The sequence below is a fragment of the Pteronotus mesoamericanus genome, unplaced genomic scaffold (genome assembly GCF_021234165.1).
Source record: "Pteronotus mesoamericanus isolate MK-2021 breed Mesoamerican mustached bat unplaced genomic scaffold, CSHL_Meso_final scaffold_118, whole genome shotgun sequence".
Lineage (NCBI taxonomy): Eukaryota > Metazoa > Chordata > Mammalia > Chiroptera > Mormoopidae > Pteronotus > Pteronotus mesoamericanus.
In genome coordinates this window covers 10,182,631-10,201,447 of record NW_026555301.1, presented here as the reverse complement: position 1 = coordinate 10,201,447, position 18,817 = coordinate 10,182,631, and the positions used below count along the sequence as shown (strand labels likewise).

General features: G+C 36.0%; 1 protein-coding gene across 1 annotated transcript in view; it reads right to left on the bottom strand.

The window, feature by feature from the left end:
• Positions 1 to 18,817, bottom strand: part of PIEZO2 (piezo type mechanosensitive ion channel component 2) — a 487,309-nt gene that overhangs the window by 181,778 nt on the left and 286,714 nt on the right. Inside the window, exon 5 of the mRNA XM_054587349.1 lies at positions 9,380 to 9,542. Within this exon, the coding sequence (XP_054443324.1) occupies positions 9,380 to 9,542 (163 nt within the window). The remainder of the gene's footprint in view (positions 1 to 9,379; positions 9,543 to 18,817) is intronic.

Sequence of the window (18,817 nt, the reverse complement as noted above, 5' to 3'; positions counted from 1 at the left end):
TTGACAATCTTTTCATATGTCTGTTGGCCATCAGTATGTCCTCTTTGCAGAAATGTCTATTAGGTCCTTTGCCCATTTCTTAATTGGATTAATTTTTTTTGGTGTTGAGTTTTATAAGTTTTTTATAAATACTGGATATTAACCCCTTATCAGATGTATCATTGGTAAATATGTTCTTCCATTATGTGGGTTATTATCTTTTCATATTGTTGATGGTTTCCTTTGCTATGTAAAAACTTTTTAGTTTGATATAGTCCCATTTTCTTTTCTTTTGTTTCCCTTGCTCAAGGAGATATGTCAGAAAAAAATATTGCTACAAGAAATGCGTGAGATTTTGCTTCCTTTGTTTTCTTCTAGAATAAATCAACAAACAACAAGTGTAGGTGAGGATATGGAGAAAAGAACCCTGGTGCACTGTTGCAGGGAATGCAGACTGGTGCACTTGCTGTGGAAAGCAGTATGGAGTTCCCTCAAAAAATTAAAAATGGAACTGCCTTATGACCCAGTGATTCCACTTCTGGGAAGTTGCCAGAAGAAACCTGAAACACCAATTCAAAAGACTATGTGCTATGTTCATTACAGCATTATCTACAATAGTCAAGATTTGGAAGCAGCCCAAGCGTCCATCAGTAGATGAGTAGATAAAAAAGCTGTGGTACATTTATACAATAGAATGATACTCAGCTGTAAAAAAGAAAGGAGGAAATCATACCCTTTGAGACAGCATGAATGGACCTGGAGAGTATTATGTTAAGTGAAATAAGTCAGTCAGAAAAAGACAAGTCCCACACGATGTCACTCATATGTGGAAACTAATGAACAAAATGAAGTGAGAAGCAAAACAGAGACAGGCTCCTAGATAGAGCAGGCTGACAGCTGTCAGAGTGGGGTTTGGGGGCTGAGTGGGAGAGGTGGAGGAATTGAGGAAAAGATAAGAGAAGAGAAAAATCTCATGGACGCGGACAACAGTGTGGTGACTACTAAAGGGAGCGTAAAGTGAGGAGAGGTGGAGGATCCTGGGTGTGGGGGATAAATGGCGATGGATGGAGACTTGACTTGGAGTATGAACATGACAGTGTACAGATGATTTGTTGTGGATATATGCACCTAAAACCTGTATAATGTTGTTAGCTAGTGTCACCCCAATAAATTCAATAAAAAGGAAAAAATTTTGAATTAAAAAATAAATAAGTAAGTAAAAACTTTAGGTCACATCACCAAGTTAGAGACTGCAACAGTCTTTAAGACTTTTCTGAGCATCATTTGAAAATGAAATGAACAACAATGGAGATTAGACAAACTGGACTCACTATCCTAAAGCTTTTTTTCTTTAAAATTTATTTTTTAAAAAAATCACTTAAAAGAACATCATAAAAACAACACACTCACCTATATCGTCTACTTAAAGTTTGTCTTTGGTTGCAGAGGTTATTACTGACCCTCTTCTCTTAGATGATTGTAAGAATCATCTAAGCTTAGCTCTTCTAACTGATACACCCCAGCTCCCCATCTGGTAATAAATAATTCAGAGAGTGATGAAAAAAGCAGCATTTTGAAGGCAGACAAATCCTTCCTGTTGCTCAAAAGTTTCCCAAAAGATTCAAGATCCATATAATTCCTTGTGATAGAACTAAGATCCAATGAAAATGCAAATCTTTGTTATGGAAATGTAGAAAGGCTAAGCAGTACTATAACTGCTCTGGAACACACAACATTCCTTTCTCCTCCATCAACTCCATTCACTCCATTCAGGATTTCTTTATGAGCACTAGCTTTGCTCTGAGCACTGTGCCGGGTCCAAGGTGGGACACAAATGCAGATCCACCATGAGACTTGAGAGGCACTGCAATCACTTAGAGGAAATAAACCAGATATATATAACTGTTTCTGATACAAGATCCTAAGAACCCTGACAGGAAATGCTGATTGCATCTGACTCCAGGGGTTTGGAATGCACTGTTTCAGTTATTCCCAAAGCTCATGTGATGAAAAAAAGAGACAATGGTCTGAAAAGCAAAGCAAGAAAATTTGGTGCAGTGGAAAACAAGACAGATGTGATCCTTTCCATCATGTGTTTATAGTCTGGTGAGGGTGACAGACAGTAAAGAACAAAACAAAGCAGTATGTAGAATAACTACAGATTGTGATAAGTGTTATGAACATAACAAAGCAGGTACAGGGACAGGGAATAATCTGGGAGGTGATCAGTGAAGGCCTCTGTGGGAGGAAGGTGACCCGATGAAGGAGAAGGAACCAGCCATGCAATTATTCAGGGAGTGAATTGCACAGCAGAAAAAATGACTTGTCAGTTCTGGACAAGTTATTTGTTACAGAGAGAGAAAGAGTGGAAAAGAGCACAGGATAAGAATGCAAAGGTAGGAAGTGTCCAGATCATGTAGAACCATGGCTGTCAGCATTAAAAACCTAAATTTTGTTTTTGTTAAATGGGAATCCAATGAAGTGTTTTATGTGGGGAAGTGGCATAATTCTATTTAAAATTTTACAAGAACAATGTAGATACCATGTGTGGTATCAGTAAGACAGGGTAAAAACATAAGAAGAAAGTGGGGAGATACATTTGGAGGTTATTTCTGAGTCTAATTGAGAAATGGTGGTTGCTGGCATGAGGTTTGTGGCAGTGTAGATGGAGAAAAGTGGGCCAAATTCAGACAAAATTTGAACATAACACCCATATGGCCTGTTGACAGTAAAGGACAAGGGGCTCAAGGAATCAAGAATTATACCAGGGTTTCTGGCTCCAGCAACTGGGTGGCCAGTGTTTCTGTTAACTTTGAAGGGAGTCAGTAGGAAGGCTGCGAGGAAAGGTAGGCATGGGAGCTATAGCTCCTGCTCTCAAAACACCTGATTAATATTTTGAAAGAAATATGGAGAGCTGATTGACATTAAGTTGGTGCCACTTTAATCTCAGGGGCATTTACAGTTTAAAAAACATTGTAAAGCATACAGACCCTCTGGAGTTGGAGCAGGGGGCAGGGACACACTGGATACTTTCATTTCAGAACCTACCTGACCCTCTGCCTCCAGTGAAAGGACATGGGGCTCTGAGATTGTCACAAACAAGTTTCCCATGTGGATGTTTTGTTGCTGTTTGCAATTCAAAAGCACAAAATTGCTTGCCAAACAGTCCAAGACAAAACAAATATTCTCAGAATGTTTAAAAACATTGATCTAGAAATATCGTAAAGGTAAAAGGCTACTTCAAAGCTTTGATTCCTTTAAAGAAAAAGATAATAGGCACACAGTGTTAAATGTTAAATAAATTAAATGGGTGAGACAGAAATGGAGGTGTATTTAATTTTCAATAGTTTTATTTTAATAGTTTAAAAATATTTGAGCTGACTTTCTTATTGTGATTTCTTTATTTTTACTGTCAGTCACATATTCAAGTATAGCCTAGGCAAAGTTTACTCAATTAACATACTGTCAATAATAATGTCTCTAAATGGAAGCATATACCATGCTCATGGACAGAAAGAATGAACATTGTTAAAATTACCCAAAGCAATCTATAGCGTCAATCCAATTCCTATCAAAGTACGACTGGTGTTTTTCACAGAACTACAACAAATAATCCAAACATTTATGTGGAACCACAAAAGACCCTGAATAGCCATAGCAATCTTGAGAAAGAAGGAAAATGTTGGAGGTATATGCTACTTGATATCAAACTATGCCACAAGAATAGAGTAATCAAGGTAGCATGGTAGTGGCATAAAAGCAGGCACATAGATCAATGGAACAGAATAGAGAGCCCTGAAATAAACCCATACTTTTATAGTCAATTCATATCTGACAGAGGCAGTAAGCACATACAATGGGCTAAAGATAGTTTATTCAATAAATGGTATCAGGAAAATTGGGCAGATATGTGCAGAAAAATGAAACTAGACCACCTTCTTATATCACATACAAGAAAAACACTCAAAATGAATTAAAGACTTAACTAAAAGACTCAAAACCATAAATCTCATGGAAGAAAACGGGCAGTAAAATCTGATATTTCTCTTGGCGATATTTTTCCTGGTATATCTCCTTGGGCAAGGGAAACAAAAGAGAAAATAAACAAATGGCACTATATCAAATTAAAAAGCTTTTGCAGAGCAAATGAAACCATCAACAGAATGAAAAGACAATTTACAGAACAGGAGTAGATATTTACCAATGATGAATCTAATAAGGGGTTTATGTCCAAAATTTATAAAGAATTTAGACACACCAACACTAAAAAATCTAATTAAAAGTGAGCAGAGGATCCAAATAGATACTTTTCCAAAAAGAACATACAGATAGCCAATAGGCATAAGAGAAGATGCTCAACATCACTAATCACAAGAGAAATACAAATTAAAACCAACATGAGATATCACTTCACACCTGTTAGAATGGCTATCATCAATATATCAACGAGCAACAAGTGTTAGTGAGAATGTGGAGAAAAGGGAACCCTAATGCACTGTCGGTGGGAATGTGGACTGGTGCAGCCACTGTGGAAAACAGTATGGAGTTTCCTCAAAAAATTAAAAATGGAACTGCATTTTGACTCAGCAATTAAATTTCTGAGTATATATCCAAACAACAAAATACTTATTTGAAACCATATATGCACCCATGTGTTCATTGCAGTGTTATTCACAATAGCCAAGAAGTGGAAGCAACCCAGCTACCCATCAATAGATGGGTGGATAAAAAAGTGGTGATACATTCATGCAATGGAACATTACTTGGACATAAAAAATGAGATCATACTATTTTTGGCAGCACAGATAGACCTAGAGGGTATTGTGGTAAGTGAAGTAAATCAGGTAGAGAAAGATAAATACCATATGATTTCACTCTAAAGAAGAAAATTAATAAACAAACAAAATTAAAATAGGCATAGATACAGAGAACAGACTGATGGTTGCCAGAGGGGTGAGAGGTTAGGGATCAGGTGAAAAGATGAAGGGATTAAAAAGTACTAGCTGGTAGTCACAAATATTCATGGGGATGCAAAGTACAGCATAGGGAATGCAGTCAATAATACTGTAATAACTATGTTTGTTGTCAGGTGGGTATTTGAAACATTGGGGGGATCACTGTGTGGTGTATGTGATTATCTAATGATTGTGCTGTACACCTGAAGCTAATATAAAATAGTGTTGAATGGAAACAGTAATTTAAAAATAAAATTTATACTACTACTACTAATATTAATAACATCCCTGCCTTTCTATGTGACAATGATGCCTTTGGCTGACTGTCATACTGGTATGTCCCCAGGGGTGCCTTATCAGAAGAAAAAATGAGTGGGAATCCATGCTCTCACCTGGTATCTAGTGAAATATAGCTGGAAGATATTGTGGGGGATAAAGTTAGTCATGGACCCAAACCAACTAGTCTCTGTGATAAATACTCATACTGACACTCACACTATAATACTGAAGATTTCTTAAAGACAACAGGCCAATGATTTTCTCCAAGTAAAAACTTTCCTTTATTTAAATTAATGGCATCTAAAATCACTAGAATTAAAAGTACACCGAAACTGTAAATGGGTTTAACCCAGAGAAGGCAGGCCAAATGTGCTACATTTTGAGGGACATATGACAGTAAGTTCTTGCCCAGTTTCTGAGAGTGACCTGCAGAGGCAGCAAAAGTAATAAAGTGCAAGGCTTGCAGGGCAACTGGGCAGCCGTCCCGCTTCTTTTCATTGTGAACAGTTCAATGTTTCAGATGATGTCTGTGTGCTTGAAAAAATAGGATCTAGAAAATTTAAAGTGGGTGACTTTGTACTAAATCTCAAGGGAGAACAGAGCAGATGCTGAATGACTAATTAAAAGGTGACAATAAAAAGGTTGATTTCTTTCACTCTTTATTTCTTTAAAAAAACAGTTACTTGAACCTTAAAGCTGAGCTTTGAAGCCCACAGCCCTGTTGGTCAGTGTATGTAACAGAATGCAGGTGTCACGGTTGCCTAAAGAACTTTAGGTATTAGAAAGGCCAGTGCAATTTTTGAGGTTCAGAATGAATTTCCAGATAATACTAGCAGGACCTAAATGTTGTGTTCTTGAAGTTTTAACAGATGGTGGGTGACTATACTGGGATATTCTTTTCATTTTTCATATTTGATTTGTCAGACTATTTAAAAGATGCTTCTTTAAGTAGACCAAGTCATGGCTCAAATTCCTATTTGAATAAACATTTAATTTATCATAAATTTGGTTTAAAAATATTAAAATACCATTTGCTTCAAAAATAAGGCCTGAAATCTCATTGAATATCTAGATAAAGTTAAAAGGATAGAAATATACAAGACTAATATCAGTTTAGTAAAATTACATAGTGTTTCATTGCACAAGCCACCTTCTTCTACACAATTTAATTTTCATAACCCAACTGATTTTTTAAAAAAGATTTAGGAACAGGAATCTTTCTCCCAGTTATGATTTGTAGATCTGCTTGTGAATTAAAATAAACAAACCAACAAGACCACAGATAGATCAGATGAAAACCTTCTATGGCACTTGAGGATTTGGTTCCCTTACTAAGGTTTGCTTTCTGTAAAATGCAGGAGCAAATCTGTCTCCACCTGCTGCTAGTATCTTCAGGGGGGATCCTTGGATTTGTGATGTGCTTTAAAAACAGTGAACTTGAGCTCATCATTAAATCCATGAAGATTAGGGGAGACTCAAGATTCCTCTCCAGGGATTAATTGCTACTTCATAACAATGCTGGATTTGAAAAGGAATTCTCCCAGGCACCAGTGGATTAATCTTGCCATTGCTCCACTGAGATAAATGAAAGAAGAAACAATGCCAGTAAACACTATTCTTTCAAAGGATCCTCCAAAAACCAAACAATCCAGAGTACAAATGCCAAGATTTATAAGCAGCAGGAAATATGTTGGGACCTTCAAAATAAAATAAATTCCCCTGCTTATTTTGGCTGTGTACTTCTATTCTTTTCAGACTCAAACCAGATTTTTCACATGTAAGAAATATTTTCCTTGTGGACTTATCTCGGATTCACACACCAGCCTGTCCTCTTGGGCCACCTGGTAGACTGGAATATGCTAAGAAAAAAAAATACAAGTTAATATCTAAATTAGGCCAAAACAAATTTAACTGAGAAGAAATCAGGCTCATAATGATGATATTTAGTACTTTCAAAGCCCCAGATAAGGAACGTTTAGAGTAGCCATTCCTCTTATTATCATTAAATGATATGATTAATAATGTATGGGGCACAGATACCTAAAACAAATTTCTAGTGGGAGTGAGGTACCATAAGTTTATCTTTGAGAATTGATTGAAGTCAGGAAGGAAACATGATTTTAGAATTAGTCTGTGTAATAGCTTTGTATCTCTTCTTCACCAGCTATGTATGAACTTAACTATAACCTAATTTTGATCCTTCTGTAAGTCAATATAAGTTTTCCTAGCTCTGTGGCAAAAAAGCATTTGTCCTTGAAGACAAAGTTCTTTTTATAAGAAGTTGTAATTTACTCATGGTTGTCTGTTACAAATGGTACAGAAAGTTCTTTTTTTCTCCCCTGAACGCATTGCCCTTAAACATACCATCCAACTTAACTTTCTATTATCCTAAGCGGACTGTGGATTTGAAATTTAAAAATTGTTCTACTGCCTCTCGAATTGGAGAAGAACAAAATGAGGAGCAACCCAAAGGAGCAGACACTGTGGCACTTGGTGTTTTTCATTTGAACTTTCATTCAGTACCCACAACTCTGTGACATAGGTACTATTATAATTTCCACTTTGCAGAAGGAGAGAGAATAAACATTTTTTTTCAGCATCACATGATCACCATTAGGTAGCTTCTAAGTCAGACATAAGAGTCGACTCAATTTCCAATAAATATCCTTTTACTCCTTACCTATGATATGAAGATCACTGGAAAAAAAGCTTGCCTTTATAAGTAATGAAAATAAAAAATCCTAAGACTGGTACTTTCACTGAACTTGGACAATTTTGGCGAATGATTATTTAAACTAGATGATTTTCAAACTTGTAAATATATTTAAAAATTTCAAATGTAAATATAGATATTAAAATTTAAAATTTTCTGTCTTAAAATTGTAAAGTCAACAAGAAGAAAAAGCATTTTCATAGTTTTATCTGTTTTTAGGACACTGACAAATTTATAGGTTGTAAACTTGAAAGCAAGATGCGGTTAGTTGCTACCTTGATATAATTATTTTTTATACCAAGTACCTTTTTAATGTTTGCCTTAAAAATAGCAGAATATTAATATGCAATGTGATTGCATATCTGTTATCTGTAAGGATTTTGGGTAATAATATAATTTTTAGTTTGCATAGATTTACTGAATTATATCCTCTTTATTTATTGTTTTGTTTATGCAAGTATAGAAGGCAGTTTGCTGCTTAGTTGTAAAGCATGTAAGTCATTTGCCATAGCTAAAAATTTTCTTCTTTTGATGTCTTTGTGGAAACTATTCTTAATATAAGTCTTAAAACTCCAGTTTTACAAGTTCAGTTTCTTGCCAAAGCTTATGAATAAAAATATTTGGTAGTTGTGTTTGTGTCAAATGTCCAAATTAAGTATTTTCAGTAACTTTTTCCTTTATAAATTTCATTTTCAATTACTAAATCAATTACTTTTTAAATCAATGTCACCTAAATTCACTTAACAAATTACAGTTATTAGAATGTAGCAGTGTTCCAAAGCAGGTTGCATACAGTGTGACAAGTTATCTGACAAGCTCCCATTCACCATGTAATGAAATTTGACATGTCCCCAAATCCAACAGTTTCTCCTGAAATCCTTCCCCATAAAAAACATAGCTCAAAATTAACATACATTTTACTCCGTTTTTTTCTTAACTTTCAAAAATTCTTATACTTTTCTAAATGCATATAGTTTTTCTCTGAAGCATGTTAAAATAACTTGATCAAAGCATGCTGAGTTAACACAACTCCTCTCTCAAGAGCAAAGTACACAGACCTGAAAGCTTCCCTTGAAGGTTAAATTATTTTTTTCTCCAAAAAATACTAGGTGTTACTACTTCTCTAAATATTTTTCAAAAACTAAGGTATCTAGACAAATGGACCATGATACTATGAATTTAAAATGTTAACCATTTGAGCTAATACTAGATGATAGTTTGAAAGATTGAAAGGGTCAAGTCCTGGCCATAGGGTCACTCACATTCCCTAAACTTGTCTCCTCGTGGCCAAAGTGTAGATGAGAATGTCTACCCATCAGGACCACACAAATTTTAGCCAGGCACAATAAAGCTTAAAGAACTGTGCATTCTTAGTAATTGCTGTTACACTTCCAAGCCAATTAAGGGTCAAGGCACTCAGGAATCAAAGGAAAATTCATAAAGTTGGATTTACCAATTCTTCATTTTCAAACTCCAGGTTATACTGTGCTGCTTCTTCTGTCATTGGTTTCTGAACGATGTTTCTACAGATGAGCCAGATGGTCAAACTAGCAATGAACATCCCAATGTCAGGTACAAACACCCTGATCCCATTGCCAGCATCAGCTCCCTTTAAGCTGGGAAAGGAAACAAAGGAGGAGGAAATTTAGTTGTTTTTACATTTCCACAGATAAACTACCATAAGGTATGTTTGAACCTTCTTAACGATTTAAAATAAGAGATAGTTTCTGTTCTGAAGGTACCCAAAACTTTTCATTGACCTCAGAGTTTTATGTAATCTAAGATTTAGGAAGGTTCCAGGGTTTCCCTGGAGTTTCAGAAATATTATAAAGAACCCTGAATCAATCCTCAGTCTCAAAACACACTAGTAAATTATACTGTTATTAAATAAACCACCACATGTCCAGTTCAGATATGTGTGTTTGCACTCTAGCTGAAGCATTTAAAAATGAGACATATACTAGTAGCTAGGAGAGATTTTACCTTAGTTATAGATCAAAGCTAGAAGGGAGAAGAATAAGAAAAAAATTTAAAGTAATTCTTCAATCAGGAACCTCTTCATTATTTGTAATTCTTAGTTGATTTTGTTTTTCATACTATTTCAATAAAGGCTTATTAGTATGTTTTTTTTCTTTTAGTCTTGTAGAAATGAAAGTGAACTTGAAATTCGAAGATTTGGGCTCAAGTGTCAGAGTGCACTTGACACTTGACCAGCTGCATTGCTTGGGGTCTACTCAGAGTTATGTTCTTCTCCTGTGCCAAAGAGACAATACTATTTGCCTTCTTTATCTCATTTGAGTCAAATAAAAGTGAATCAGTTTTATCAGAAATAAAACTTGTTTAGAGACAAGAAGCAAGAGATATGAATATATATCATGTAAAGATATATGTTTTTCATATATACTTTAATTAAATACATACTGTGTTAAATACATATTAATTTTACACTGTATATATTATATATTTTGATAAAACATAAAAATGTAATAAGTCACAAGGCCTCCCTCACCAACAAATAACCATAGGTAACATTTTGTTAATAAAAAAGTAGTAATAATTTCTACCACTACAGAGTAATTGCTTCATGCTAAGAGTTTAGCATGTATTATTTAATCCAACTAACCATCATATAGTTAGGCATTATTATTTAACCTGCTTTTAGACTGAAAAAAACTAAAGCTTCAAAAGGCAAACTAATTTCCCTAATGTCAGACAGAGAAAGAGAGAGAGAGAGAGAGAGAGAGAGAGAGAGAGCAGAGTTATACTCAAGTTCCTGGAAGCCCAAATTTTATGCTTTCAACTATTGTGTTCTCATGTATATATCCATATGGCCTCTGCTTCCAATCTTCCCTCTATGCATAGATAAGCACATTTAAAGTTAACAAAATTAATCTCATGCTTTACCTATTGTTTTGAAACTAATTTTTCAAATCATGAGCATTTTTACTGCTCATTGATCATTCTGAAACATCACCATGCTCATGATTGGTTAGTATTTATTTAGTCAACTACTTGTGTGCATTTATCATTTTTCCATTTATTTGTTACTATTATATATATAAAGTAAATATTAAGTAAAGAGTATTCTAATTAGGATATTCTAGGAGAAAAAAAATCCTCAGATCAATCTAATTTGGTGTTTTTAAGGAAAAAAGTGATCTGGAAGAGGCCATGCCCTGTCTTGGTTTCAGTTTTACAAATGGCTCTAATCTTTTCTACACACAGAAACATGAAAGTAATAAAAGATCCCCTCAGCTCCAAAAGCAAAACAAACATGGTTGTATGTCAAAGGTTTTTTAAAATGGCAAATTCCTTTCCTTTGGGGCAAGAGTAAGAGAATTTGATTAAGAAAACTTCATTCAAACCAAATTTATAATGACTTCCGATGGTTGATTTTATCATAGGAAATGTTGAAATCAGTTGTATACTTTTAGTCTATGCCTAACGATCAAACAACACAAATGAGAATTAATATCATGAGAATGAGAAGGAAGGGGATCAAGGTGGATTTTGTGGAAAAGGTTATTATAGCTCCTTCATGGAAAGCAAAATGATTGTGGTATTTTATGGAAAGCGCGAACTTCTTGAGTTTAGGGGGAAAAGAGTTCTTAAAGGCAAAGTAACAGGAATTCCTTCTGTGGCTTCAGCTGCTTCGTGCACCACAGCAAAGACTTTGGAGGTGAGAGCAGAGCCTTATCCCTTTCCCACCTGTGGACTGCATTAACTCCCAATTTGCAAACAGTTCCCTTGAGAAAACAGTCTTAGCTTTGTGCTTCTTAGTCCCAAGAGACATTTTATAGTATACATATATTAAGGGAGTAAATGAATGCCATTTGCAAAAGCAATCACTCTACCTGCTGTGAGAGAATTCAGCTACTTGATCCAGAATTGGGCTGCGGTCCCAATTTAGAATGGAATCATTGGGCCACAGAGGCGCTAACCCATTAACCACTCCTCTTGGTCTGCTGTGTTAAAGCAGTGCTTCGTAATGCTGCAATTGCAGAAACAATGAGACTTTGAAGAATCTACTGAAGACCATGTGTAATGAACAGGTCATATCCTAACTGATATGTCATTTGGGGACCATTTTATCAATAAACTTTCCTTCTTCATTGTTTACACCAGTGTCCACTAAAGTACATTAGTCAGAATGCTAGTCCTCAGAAGTGCTGTGAATTAATAAGACAAAACAAAAGAAAACGAAAATTCTTTCGTCCAAAAAGTGTTAGAAAATCATAATGCATATTACTATAGTAAAGTGCTGTTGTAAAACAGTAAGTTTTAACTTATTTCAGCCTCTGTTTCCAAAATCTATTTGATCATACCGTTTCTTCAAAATTTTATCTAATACTATATTCTGCGGAGCTAGTGTTCATGGCACAGGTTTTAAGAAATGTTGGGTCAAGAGGTGGTGTTTTCATATTAAGTGTGAGATCTGATTAAGACATTCAGGTGCAGAGGCTATAGCTTATGCTGGGAGCCACATGGGATCTATGCCTGGGAGAAGAGTCATGGCCGAGGCAGTAGATTTGGGAGTTTTCTTCTCACATATGTTGGCTAACTTAATAGAGTAAATTAAAATGTCCAGACACAGTGCATAGCATAAAGTAATATATATGCAAGTCCTTCTAAACTAATTATAAGCATACATTACAGTGCATTTGAAAATGAATTAAATTTTATTTTGAGTAAATTCTGCCTTTGGAATCAGGCTAACCAAGGTTTGAGTGGAAGTCCTGTTTTAATAAATAAATTAATAAGATTTAGGTATACATTGATTCATAAAATATTATCCTAGATAGTGCTGCTTTCCAGGCATATGGTGATTACATTTTTCATATATAAAGACATGTACTAAACTCCTTAAAACATCATGTTCTCTTAAACAGGCAAACATTTCCTTTCCAATTTTGTTATAGTCACATTGATCTTATTTGTTCAGAGTGATTATGCCTCTTGAAAAGGAGTTGAGGAAGATGGAAATGGGGAATAACCTACATATCCTTTAAGAAGTTGATAAATAGATTAAATAAGGATATATCCATAAGATAAGATAAAAACTATAAATCAATAAATTAGTGTGAATGCACATGTGACCTAGATCTACATCTATGTATCTCACAAGCATAATGTTGAGAAAGAAGGAAGGAAGGAAGGACGGGAGTATGAAAAGAAAGAAGGAAGGAAGGAAGGAAAGAGACAAACATTCAGAATATTAACCACTTAGGGATTTAGGTATAAAGAGCTACATGAAAATAAAAACTATTTCTGGGCAAGGGACAGGGAAACAGTCAACTGTATTGGTAATGTTCAAGTTCTTAAGCTGGTTGAAAGTTGGTTGGTAGATACAAAAATATATCTTTCATACTTCATATCTTTCATAGTCACAACAGTCATACTGCTTCCTTGTGTAGAACCTATTTGAAAAACATCAATTACCTTGCCTGGGAAAGATAATGACCAACTGGTGCCATGATGGTCATGCTTATAGTTGTTTGACTCATTAATCAAACTCAATTACCATTTTCCTGTCAAAGTCTAAAGAAGTGAGACAGGTATGTACATTAATGGGCACACTGTTTTTCTAAGTTTGTTTCTCACTAACAAAATTACTTCTAAGTGTCTTCCTAACTCTAAAATTTCATTATGATTAGGAAAATCCAAAATAAGAAGGCAATATGATTGAGATGAAATTCAGAAAGAAGAAAAACCTCACGGTTTTGGGAAATGCTGACAATGAGCATCAGGGAATAAACACAACCACAGTCAATTTAAGAAGTTCAAGCAGTACATTCTCATTTATGCCACTCTTTTTGGGGAACACATTCATTGGTTCAGAATTAGTAAGAATGCCAACTTCAATTGAATTCAAATAAAATGAGTAAAATAGCAAATGAGAGTTATTAAATGAGCACAAACTATTAAAATGGTTGGACCTAGTTTTCGAGTGGCCTCTGAAGTTCATGCACTGAGAGTTGGTCTACTTTTGTTTTCATTTTTCTTAAGCTGAAGCGTGACTCTGATTCAGCTTCATCAGTCACTCAGATTTACTAAGTCGCTTTAAGAGAAGATAAATAAAGTGAATGTATGTCTAATACTAAAAACTATGAAAGAGATAAGACTCTAATTTCAACTGCTTCCCATATATGTCTTAACAATAGGCATAAAGGCTGTTTTTTTACTTAATAACTGACTTCATATAGCAAGTTGCATATAGCAGGACCAATATATTTTATGTGAATGGAGAAGATTTACATTAGAGACTCTGGAAAGAAATGTAACATTTATTGAGAATCACTTTCAATAGTCAAATCAAGGGACTCCATAGTTGATGAATTAGAGAGTCTAAACAATTAGCTCACTTCCACGAATTTTACCACTAAAATGGCAATTAAACGCCAATTTCCAATTACCTAAAGAAGAGTTGATGCTGGATATTCAAAATACTTTTCACATTATTGTCTGGATTTGTGTGAGTACTTTAAAATTCAAACACAACTTGACTATTTTAATCACTTACCTCATTGTGAGAAGATGCTATAACACACACTTCATATTTATATCATTGCACTGCTGGCTTTTCACTTTGCTATTTATGAGGCAGGGGGTCAATTAAGGGAGTGCTAAGGTCCTTGCTTTAACAGACGACATTCACAGGATAAGGAAAGGAGAAGGGGAAGAAAGGGCTAAGGGGGCTGTCATGCATTCATCCTTGTGTACTTGGCTGTTCAGAAGTGTGCTACAGCTGACTGGTTACAGCTCTATGATCAGTGACAAAGTACAACTAGCTTGAAGACAATAACAGTCCAAGTATTTATGTCATGGAAGTTGGTCAATGTTGCACTTTGGGTACTTTTCCCTCAGATAGCTGATAATTCAACATTTACCAGCAAACCAGTACTGCTGTCAAAATTCTAAAACAAGCAAACAAACAAACGTATGGAAGGATGCTCAGCATCATTAGCCATCAGAGAAATGCAAATTAAGACCACAGCGAGGTACCACTACACACTGGCCAAAATGGCCATCATAAACAGATCAATAAACAACAGGTGCTGGTGAGGCTGTGGAGAAAAGGGAACCTTAGTTCCATCCATGCTGTCGCGAAGTTTAGTAGTTCTTTTTTCTTTCTGCTGTGTAGTATTCCATTGTGTAAATGTACCATAATTTTCTGATCCAATCATCTACTGATGAGCATTTGGAACTAGAGAGCATTATGCTAAGTGAAATAAGCCAGGGGGCGAAAGACAAATACCATATGATCTCACCTATAAGTGGAACCTAATCAACAAAACAAACAAGCAAGGAAAATATAACCAGCAACATTGAAAGAAAAAAGAAACCAACAGAGACAAGAGGGAAGGAGGAGTGGGGAGTGGGGAAAGGGAAGGGAAAGGTCAAGTCAAGGAACGCGTATAAAGGACCCACGGACAAAGCCAAAGGGGGAAGGATTGAGGGAGGGAGGTGGGGTTTGGGGGCAGGGGAAAGTGATGGTGGGAAGGTGGAGACAAATGTATTTGAACAAAAAAAATTAAAATTAAAAAGATTTCTAAAACAAACAAAAACAAAATAAGAAAAGCCCAAAACAGTAACAATAAAACTCACTTTTTTTGGCCATGTGAATCTTTTGGACAAGACTGTAAACAATACCCTAAAACTGATAATATCAAATCCAAAGTCCTCTACCTGGTGTTCAAGGTTCAGGTGTTTAGCCTTACTTCTTTTTCCTTCAAATGCGTACCTCTTATTCTAGACCCCTTACCATCTTCAGGCAGTGACATACTCATTCCGCCTTCTGGATCTTTGCTGATGCAGTTTCTATCACCGTGAACTTTCACCCTCCTTTTCTACACTTGGCCCAATCAAAAATAGCAGATGTGCTTTTTTCACCTTGCCAACAGTAACATTTATGTAAAAGGTCATACATTCTATCCTCTTGTTTCACCTCTTGTCAAGTTCTTCAGGCATCCGAGAGCTCCTCATGTGTTTCACCTTTATTTATTTTGTGACCACAACAAGGCTATCAATAAGCAAAAACACTTGTTAAAGCCTCTCAGAAATACTTCCTTATTGTTGTCAGAAATAATGATAAAGCTAGAGTGACTCAAGGACCTTCTCCATTTTCATTTGGGGAACTGCACATGCCCTGCCTCTTGCATTTGTCTTTTTCTTACTTATTTTCTCTGAGTTTGCAAAGGATTTCTATCCTTCCTCACAACACAAATTCCTATAGATCATTGTTTGGAGTCTCCAAATCACTTATTCATAACCAAAGAGAAAACTCTATTATAACATTCATAAAAACAGAGCTGCACCACTGGGAAGTGCTCCGCCTTCCAAGTGAAAGGCAACACATTGATCAAACTGTCCAGCTGGTGACCTACCAGGTTCTGTTGGAGGCAGGGTTACAAGGGTAACATGAAAAACAAACAAAAATCTGGGTTCTTAAGACGCATCAGCAATAAATACATGTTCCCTACTTCCTGAATTATTGCATTGAAATACTTGGAAAAATGAACTAAATTAATTTCGTTAAAAAGAAAATAAGATACACAATGGATGGCTGCAACAGAATAGCACATTTATCTTTTTCATAAACACTGGGTCAGAAATAAACAAGAGGCTTTGTGTGTCACTACTGGATGACAACACAGAATAAAGAAAACAGTATGAATTTTGGACTTGCAGACCTCAAATTGAATCCCATTTCTGCTACTTTACTTCAACAAATATAGATGAGTATCTATTAGGTCACAGACATGTTGCCAGGTGCTAGGCAGGCCATGTTGAGTAAGACACTCACTGTGCCTGTCCATAATGAGGGGTTTGTAAGTAGGAGAGGCTGATACTAGGTGAATAAATTTCTGCAGACAGGTGAAGGCAACATTCATTACTTTGGTGTGTGAGCCCCAGAAGAGAAGAAAAAGGAACTATTAACTCTATTTGTCAAGGAGGCGATAGGGGCAGTCCCCTCAGTTGGCGAAGAGTGAAATGGGATTTGAAGGACATGACAAACAGCATGGCATGCACAGAGAATTATAAGCAAATTGATTTTGTTGTGATATAAAAGAGAACAAACATCATTTGAATATTCAAATGTCAATGCCAAGGCATTCAGAGAGGTATTGATCCATATTTATAGGTGACTTGCTTTTCTGTGAACATATGGTAAATTAAGTATTCCTCAGTTTCCTAAATTAAAAAAAGAAGAAAATATTATATCTCTATGACAATAAACTGAGATGTTTACTGTGCCTTACCCTCACTAGGGAAATTTTGGGTGAGTGGCAGAAATTGGACTTGAGAGTGCACAGAGCAGTGGGCTGGAATGAAGAAAGAACCAGTGTTTGTTTCTATCAAGTATGTGGGTTTGGGGGCAGGGTGAAAATAAGATGTCGAGTCCAAGGAATCCATTGAAGAATAAATCCAGATCTGAAGAAGGCCCTCAGGATGAGGGCCTGTAAACAGAATAAGCAGTCTAGGAGGTTGATGAAATTATCATATTGAACAAAAAGATGCATGAATACACTCAGTGAAGTGTAAAATCAAGCAAGGAAAAACTTGGGGTCCAGGAGGTGTGTGCTGATGGTACACTTACGTGCAATGAGTAAAGAAAATGTATTTTCATTTTGCTTCACCACCTCCTCTATACACTAGTCTGTTCTTCCCCCAAATAAGGGCCCTTTCCTGCATTACCATCATGCAATGTTCCCAATCAGGAAATCAATGTTGACACAACACTGTCATCAGATGCGCAGACTCTATTTCACCAAATGTGCTGGCAATGCCTCCTCCTCCTTTGGGGCGAGGACCCTGCCCAGTCGCATTTAGTTGTCATGTTTCCTTCCATCTGGGACAATGCCACCTCTTTCTTAGTCTTTTATGCCCTGAACAATCTGAATGAGGATGGCTTTCATTATGTACGATGAGCCACAACCTGCCTCATGCTTCGCAAAAAGTTCCACAGGAACAATGTTGTGCTCTCCTCAGTGTACCAGCTGCAGACACGGGATTCCATCATGTCCCACCTCTCTCAGGTGGTCAGGTTGCTGTGTGCCAGCTTTCTCTGCTGCATCAGCATTTTTCCCTTTGTATTATACTCATATTTCATGGGAAGATGCTCCAAAATTACATTAATATCTTGTCAAACTTCTATCTTCCAAGATTAGCCATCATCGGTAACTCCTGCCATTATGATGGATGCCAACAATGATTAACTATGTCCATCATTTTTAATTGGTATTCTACTCTAAGCAAGAACTTCCCCTTAACTCCAATTATTGAATTACTTAGCTAACTAATATCAGTGTGGATCCATGAATTCTTATTTTACTAGATGGGTTGTATTTTGAAATTACCATTACTTACTTTTATGCTCAGGTTGCCACTGAGTTGGGAGAGCCAGTCCCTTGAAGTTGGTCCCTGTGACATGTCCTAATTATCCATTAAGCATTTTCCTATTTTATGAATCAGTAAGGTTTCAGGCCCATCCTCTATTTCCTCTCATTGCAGCCCTTCTTCTCTCTGGGACAATTTCTCCGAAAAGCCCTGTTTTCTTTTGGTGGACCACAGCATTCAGAATCGGGTCCTCAGAGGCCTTGTTGTTTCTGCGTTAGCATTACTTCTGTGCCCTCTCACTTGTGGAGGTAGGACACTGATATAGGTATTTATCTTAACACACTCAAAAGGTATATTTATAACTATTTCTGTATCTTTCTGTGCATATATATTTTAAAAAACCATGCGTTCATTCTGATATTTTTCATTTAAATTTAACACCTTAGGAGTCTTTCTAGTCTCTGCCTTCCATGTTTATATATCTCAGACAGTAAGAAATTTGGCATTCATATCCTCATTATATTTAGTTATATGTCCAATCATTTTTTTATTT